The sequence below is a fragment of the Sceloporus undulatus genome, chromosome 4 (assembly GCF_019175285.1).
Source record: "Sceloporus undulatus isolate JIND9_A2432 ecotype Alabama chromosome 4, SceUnd_v1.1, whole genome shotgun sequence".
Lineage (NCBI taxonomy): Eukaryota > Metazoa > Chordata > Lepidosauria > Squamata > Phrynosomatidae > Sceloporus > Sceloporus undulatus.
In genome coordinates, this window is record NC_056525.1 from 123,844,116 (window position 1) to 123,852,052 (window position 7,937).

The window sequence follows — 7,937 nt, forward strand, 5'->3', positions numbered from 1 at the left end:
TGAGGAAAGGAAGCCCCCCCAAAGAGAGTTATCACCTGCTTCTTTAACTACCAGTCTGAATCAAATTCTACTTTTTAAGGAAACCCAGATCAGCAATGCCTACTGAACCTGTTTATGTACTGTAATTCCAAAAATATAAGCTCCGATGAACAATGTTTCCCTCTGCAGGCAAGCATAGACATTGCAGACCAATAACTTCTTTAAAAAAAGCAAGCTGGGATTTCCCTTTCTACTGGGTTTCAATGAATATAGTGGGCCCTCCACATTTGAGGGGTTAGGGATGTAGGATTCCCACGAAAGTGCAAAAACCACAAATAAAAAACTATTTTTTCACTTGGATGGCCCTTGTGGTCTCTTCCAACTCTACGATTCTATGATTCTCTAGGAACCTCTAAGTCCTCTAACACAAATCTATGGTCAACATCAGGTGGAAGTTGACCATAGAATTGCACTGGAGGACCTACAAAAGCCTAGAGAAATGTTTCCTCTAGGAATCTCTAGCTCCTCCTGCATGACTCTATGCTCAACTTCCAGCAGTTATGTCGAAGGATCTAGAGATTCCTAAAGAGAATATATTAATGAAATCTGCAAATAATCAAATCTGCAAAAGTCAAAGCAGCAAATGTGGAGGGGCTACCGTATTCTTTAAGAGTCAATAAAATGTGTCTGAGTTATATTTGCTTCATGATGACCTAGTGTCATCTCCTCTGCTGTAATATAGTCAGCCCTCCTTATCCACAGATTTTTTATCCACGGATTCGAGCATCCACAGTTAGAAAACATTTTAAAAAAAGTTTAACTCCAACTAGCAAACCTTGATTTTCTATTTTATATAAGGGACACCATTTTGCTATGTCATTATATTTAATGGGACTTGAGCATCCACAGATTTTGGTATCCACAGGAGATCCTGGAACCAAACTGCAGCGGATAACAAGGACCCACTGTACTTCACCCTGTGTCCAAAGAAATCAACTAGATCATGGCTCAGCAGCCCCAAATAGTTCGCCCAGTAGAAGCAAAATGCTTCTAATCTATTTTGAACAAATGCGGCACCCTCTAAGGGTAGAGTTGCCTAGCCCAAACTAGAGGGCTTGAATCCTGATGGCAACAGCTCTCAGAATGCATTTGGTTTGCTGCTACAGATATGGGGGGGTTGATAAAACTATTATTGTCTCACCTGGATTTGCGATCTCTTCCTCATCACTCTGATAGAATATGAATTTACTCTTTGCTCTTCTGGATATCACAGCCAACATTTAGTAAGCTCTGCTATACGACAGAACAATGTGAGATTTTAAAAATTGATAAATAAAAGGCAGAATACACACATGCTAAACTTCCCTGCACTAAATACTCCCAAAGAACTAAAAACCTAAACACATAAGCACCAAACTGATGGAAGTGGAGGGAGACAAAGCAGGTTGAAAGCAAAGAAAATGAGCACTGGACAAATACAGAGAATAAAAGTGGAAAGGACTTCTAGCAACCCACGCTGGAGAACTCCTTTGTACAATCTGGGGAAAAACAAGCCACTCTTTTTTTAATTAAAATCTTTATTCACATAATACTTATTTATTCAGAGTCCAACCCTAGGGAAATACCGTATATAACACAGTTGAGATTACATTGTGTTTTCTTTTCTTTCAATAGCTTCCATTTGAAGGGTAGCCCTCTGGTAGCTCCAAGAAAAGGTGTAATTCTCAAGTATTCTGCTTCAGCTGCCACACAAATAAGTTAGCTTCTTAATAAATTATTTTCTTATGTTTTTTTTTCAATTAAGTGACAGTTCCAGTTCATTAAATGCCAAAATTGAAGATTATATGGTTTCTTCCACCCTTTTTACTAGTTCAGACAAGTTACTCCTTTCAAATATTTCAGAGCTTTAAAACTACTCCTGTGTCCATTATATATAGCACAGAAATAAGCAACTCTTAGTTACCTTGGATCAAGTTGTTTCATAACGGCATGCAGCTGCCTGATTGCATAAGGATAAAGGGAATATGGGGATATTCTGAGAATCTCAACAAAGCTGCAGGATGTTTCCATCAACAATACCATCTATTCCATTTCTGAAGACAAGACTGTGATAGTAGACTTTTGATATGTGCAAAGTATTTTACTTTAGCACCTGACCCAATGCCTTCATGTTATATTCCAACGAACCTTTTGGCAGCATCACTATTGTTTAGGCCAGCTTGTAACTTGGATAACTGTCTCAAACTGCTCCAGATCAGGGAGAATTATTGGAAGAGAAAGTTTTAAAAGCCTTATTTTGCTTCTTGTATCTGTGTGCTCTAAGCCCGTAATCTGAGGAAGGTTCATCTTTTTCAGTTTGGTCTGTAAATTCTCCTTAACTGGCAACCAATGTACCAATTTCAGGAACATTAATCGATTACAAAAGATCCGTGGACCAAGTTTGTTGAAAATACAGCTGGATGCTACATGTCAAATAGACACACAGAAACAAGGTTCCACAAATTTCCCTTAATATGGAGGGGGGGGGGGGATTGTTTCATTTTCAGGACTATCAGAAAAAAGACACCTAACATGTCCTGAAGCTACACATACAAGCTACATTTCCAGGCTAATGGTCGTGAAACCACTGGATTACAACCTGTGTTTAAAAGGAGAAAAATACACCACCTTTAAAGTCTGCTGAGAAAGTTTGTAGGCTCAGTTCAGCCTTGAAAAATGACCAAATACCTCAAGTGAACCCCCTACCATGGTACCTGTGGTTACCTCACAAGAGAAATAACGTATTAATCAAAACATTTCCCATTCTGCAAAATTCACCCCCATTTGTCTCATGAAAAGCTGTCAGAAATGAGAAGATATAATGAATCAGCTTGATCCTCCCCATTTTTAGAAGAATGATTTGGTTCAATTGTATCTGCATCAGTTAAAAAAACATTAGGCTTTAATAGAATATTTATCAAGGCAGCAAAAACCTCTTATGTGGGAGCACAGAACAGGCTTGCCTAGTAGTCTCCAGCCTTCATGATTGATTGGGTCTTCGCAGCATCATGCAAATCTGAATCCATTCAGCCTTCTCAATGCGTTACAGATTTCAATAGCAACTTAAACAGTCTCCCTCCCTCATATGTTAGAACTGAGCTGATTACTGGCAATTGTATGCTCCTTCATAGGGCTCTTGAGAAAATTCCAAACAAAAATGCTTCAAATATGTATGTGTCAGGAAAGACACCAAGAGATCTCTCCAGCAGTCATATTTGTCCTGCTGCTCTATTTTTAGGTAGTCAACATGGATGCCTTGACAGCCTATCTTTCACAAACCTGAACTGTACTAAATTGTTCATATATTTGGAAGATTTGAGGGGACTATAGCTCTTTTCTAGAACCAGTATTTATTAATGCCCCATTTCTTCTCAATGCATCCCAGGAGAATTCTCAGTGCAACATCCACTGCCAGCAATGGACATCCAAAAAAACCAATCTAGGACTACCTGAGGACAACTTACTTGTCTTCAGCGGAGCTTTCAAACCTCTGATGCTTTCTTCTTGAGTCCAGCAAATCTGGTGCTCCAGTTCCAGTTCATCTTCTCCATAGCCATGCAGAGCCAATTGTGCTGTTTTTCTATTATTTGTTCTTTTCCTTTTAAAGAATCCAACCAATATCTGTTAAAGCTACAAATGAGAGAGTGTCATTCTATCTTCCACTTGCACAATATCTGGTCCAAACTGGTCTGTACACTGCTTTACTGTAGCCAAAATGTTCAGGAGTCGTTGGTCCAGAGCATCCATGTGAGGGGCAGATAGCACAGGAGAGAGAGGGTCGTGTGACATGGCAGTTTTTAAGGCAGATTTCAACACTCCATTCTTCAGGTAGTTAAGCCTATTCCAAGTAGAGACTCGGATACTGCAAAAGAAAAGGAAGAGTGTGTAAGAAACCTAAGTTTGCAATGCAGAAATCAGACTTGGGGACAATGTCAGTCTTTTTTGGAACTGTTCATACAGGCTCATCATGAGATACAATTTTTTTTTAGTGCCAAACAAAATGATGGGCAGGTGTGTTCATATTTTGCCACAAACACACACACAATTCAAAGATGTGAACAATATCATGGGCCTAAGTGATGAAATCTGGATTCAGCCATGAAGTCCCTAGACTACTATTTCTCAGCCTTGCCTAACCTCACAGGGAAATCAGTAATAAAAAATTGTCTTTACTATGATAAGCATACACAGTTTATTGAAAAATGAACTATTTAAATCCATAGTTGTGATCAAAGTTCTGTGCATCCATTTTTGACAATGTTGATTTGTTTCTTAACAAGGATTGTATAGAGACATGAGAAAAGCAGTGGGTTAAGCACCAAATTAGAGGTCATATTGGCAGATCGTAACAATTTGAGGTTATGTGGAAAAAACAAGACTCTATTGGAAACCAGAATCCTTCTCTGTACTTCCACAGCAATGGAGACTGGAACTAAAATATTAAGGAACCTGTGACTATTATCTCATTCTAATTAGACTTGTATAATTCCTAGCACATAAAGAGTATTCTGTGTACTTAACATACTATGGCTGGAATCTTGTTTGTGGCATCCATGAGTATAAGTCACCCTTACATCTGCATATGTATTTTTATGGTCATTGTGGAGGTTTACATTCCCTTCCTCCCCTGCAACAAGCAAACCCAGAGCTGCTACAAACCTGCAATGACCATTCTAGGGGTGAGTTAAAATGTGTCTTGCTAAGTCCCTGCAACCAGATGTGAAATGGTTACACCATCTGTTGGACTTCAGCAGATGATATTTTGCATCTGACTATGGGGACACTGCCAAGCATTTCTCCATGCTCCCTATCAGGAATGGAATGGTAGTGGCTCTATGGCAAGTCCGGTGTGTGTGTGAATGTTTGACTGTAGTGTAGCTATGCTGAAATACAAAGGAATTCAAACTGCAAATGAGGGACCATATTTAAACAACAATAACTTCCTATGAAGAGTATCAGTGGATCAGACTAAAGGCCTCTTGAATCCACCTGTCTGTTTGCACTGTGACCAACTGGTTGACTATGTGAAGCCTATCAAGAGAACATGAATGAGACTGTATTCCTTGCATGTTTTGGACTACCAGAAGCAAGGAATACAGTACTTGTCCCAAGCCTAAATGCTGACCATCTGAAGTGAACAAAGACTTTAGATTAGGAAAACCTTGGTTCATGGACTCCATGATGGAAATTGGCAATTGTGATGAACCCACAATGGTGAAGCCATACTACCCTCAATGATGGGAGATAGATGAAAACTAGGAAGAAGACCACAGAAAAATGGATCATTTGCAGAAGGAGCTATCTCCCAAAAGTATATAAAAAACAAGTCAGATTTTCATGGACATTATCTTACTAATTCTTATTGCACAGGGAGAGGTTCAGAAGGTAAGATTACCTAGAATTTTAAAGGCAAAGGTGGCAGTTGAAGGGACTGCTCAGTTCACAGTTCTGTCTTAGTCACAATGTTGTTAGTTCATAGATTTACAAACCTACACAGAAGTAAGCTTCCCTGAGGTCAGTGGGTAGGACGGTGTCAACAGCAGCCTAAATGATAAATTCTGTACTTACAGATATTTAGAAGATAGTTTGGCTACTCTTATCCAGACAGAGTTAATATGTGGCTATAAAAATAATTGCATAATTGCATGGGTATCTAGATTTTGACAAGGCTAATTAGGTATTTTAATTTTCCCCCCAGCTAAGGAAAATCCTGCATCCTTATAAAATCAAGGGGCAGAACTGTGGCTATCCAAATGCTTTTCACCTACAACTTCCATCAGCTCTAGTCAACAAAACCAACAATGAGAGACTTTGGAAACAGCAGTCCAAAAACATTTACTCCAAAACATTTCCAAGCTGTGAGTCCAGGTTCATTTTTGTTGTATTTCTTATTATCTAGGTCCTTTCCCAGTCTCTAAAGTTAGCTCCTTACTCCCTTCATCAGAAATTTAGTCCCCTGTAATATAGATAGCTCACACAAAAATCTGGACCCTGGTGACATGTAAGCATGGCTGACTGATGGAAACTCTGAAAGTTCCCTTAGAGACAGAAAAGCTGGGGGAGAACATAGAAGAGTGGCTACTTTTGATATGATACATTTTACATGTAGTTGGGATCTCAAAAGGTTTTCCAGAATTAGCATGACATTCAGTTAAGATTTTGCAAACCTAACTATTATCTCATGCACTGAACAGCACTGGCTTGCTTAATGGTCAGATATATATACTCTCTGGAGTATATATTATTGCCAATCCCTCTTCTAAGATCTGTAAGATCATAAGATTACTAGCTTCTTTCTTCTTTACTCACATGCAACATTGATAAAGAGGTGCAAGAATACTTCTCTCATCCAGGGAAGGGTTGCCAAAACTGAAAAACAAATTGATACAAACCAATTGAGTTCTCTGGAAAATTCTACCTCTGGCACAAAGCATGTACAATATATAAATCATCCCTGTCATTTCAACTAATAGACAGACTAGCTACAATAAATCAGAAGTACTGGTATTAATAGGCTGCTCATTCTATTTACAGAATTTTACTGTCCAGTTTGATGGCTTGATTCAATGACAAAAAGCATAAAATCATTGGGAGACCCCATAATACCGTGGTAATGAAGATAAACAATAACCTCAAGGTCATTGTGTTGCTTAGAGAATGTGACAGGTGTTAACATATCTCCTACCTTTTGGCATTGTCAAGAAGAATAAGCATACTGGCTCCTTCATCATCCTGAAAACTTTCATAATGATGTCGGTCAGCATTCCCAATCAAATAATCAAAAATAGCCGTGTCTATAATGTCAAGGAGCCGTGGGCCTGAGTCATATGGTGAGGTCTTCTTTACAGCATCGCAGTAGCTCTCATCATATTCCCACCTGGAAAGAGATACAGAGTCTATTCCAAAGCTCTGATTATCTTTAAGATTTATTTTAGCATGACTATGCATCATCAAAGGTTTCTAGAACAAACCCTTTATTTCTTTAGAAGATATTGAGACTGACACAGACTTTGAGCTGCCATATTCAGATTTGTCTCTTGTATGATATGTTGGTTACTAGACTTATCTATGGAAATAGTGAAGCCAGATTAGTTCAAGACCTACTACAGCTACTTGCTCATCCTTCAGGCACTAGGTGTCTCAATGTGCTTGTGGGGAGGACAGGCAGGAGAGAACAGTCTTGTTGCTGCCAGAGTTGGCTGCAATTACTAGGTCCCAATCCACCAGCTACTACTCTATATCTCACTCTGGCTGGGAAGTCGTGATGGAAGGGCAACAGTAGTTGGATGTGATGGCCCCAGACACACAATAGCTAGGAAACTAAATAGACTTTTTTTTCTCACTGTCTCTTGAAATCTTTTACATCCTTGCTTCCAAACTATCCTTTGTTCACTCATGTTGTTGTTAAAGCCACCTCTTCTCCATCTGCTTCACCATATAAGCCTTTAAATTCTAGCAATCACTTCACACACACACACACACACACACACACACACACTCTCTCTCTCTCTCTCTCTCTATATATATATATATATATGTCTGTGTGTGTATGAACTCCAAAGCTGCAACAGAATTTTAGGAAAACTGAGCCCTGCCCTTCTTTGCATTTTGTAAATACAGCCCATTGACTGAAATGATCAACAAAAATAGCAAAGAGATGCATGCTCTGATGGACTCCATACCTGGCCAGTTTGCCTTCCCTGTACGTCCTGCCCCATGGGTGCCGATGCTTCTGAAGAGGCCAAACATCTGGCAACCACAGCGTGACTGATCCCTCCATGATATCACCCTCAGCACAGGCTGGTTCTGTTTCCCGGCAATAGTAGCACTTCCCATAGAAGCAAGTGTTATTCCCTTGGAAGCAAAGGAAGAAAAAAAAAAGGCATCCCATGTCAACCTGCTGTTAGTATTATTTTTTT

General features: G+C 39.3%; 1 protein-coding gene across 3 annotated transcripts in view; it reads right to left on the minus strand.

Moving 5' to 3' along the window:
- Positions 1-1,537: 1,537 nt before the first annotated feature.
- The window catches only part of FAM20B (FAM20B glycosaminoglycan xylosylkinase), a 15,360-nt gene continuing 8,960 nt past the window's right edge, over positions 1,538-7,937 (minus strand). For 2 of the 3 annotated variants that reach the window (XM_042465515.1, XM_042465514.1), the window contains exons 5-8: positions 7,701-7,872; positions 6,704-6,895; positions 6,328-6,387; positions 1,538-3,880 (exon numbers count right to left, since the gene is read on the minus strand). In XM_042465515.1, coding sequence (XP_042321449.1) covers positions 3,649-3,880; positions 6,328-6,387; positions 6,704-6,895; positions 7,701-7,872 — 656 coding nt within the window. In that variant the 3' untranslated portion in view covers positions 1,538-3,648. Of the gene's footprint in view, positions 3,881-5,179; positions 5,274-6,327; positions 6,388-6,703; positions 6,896-7,700; positions 7,873-7,937 lie in introns of all 3 variants that reach the window. The other variant, XM_042465516.1, reaches the window with a different exon arrangement.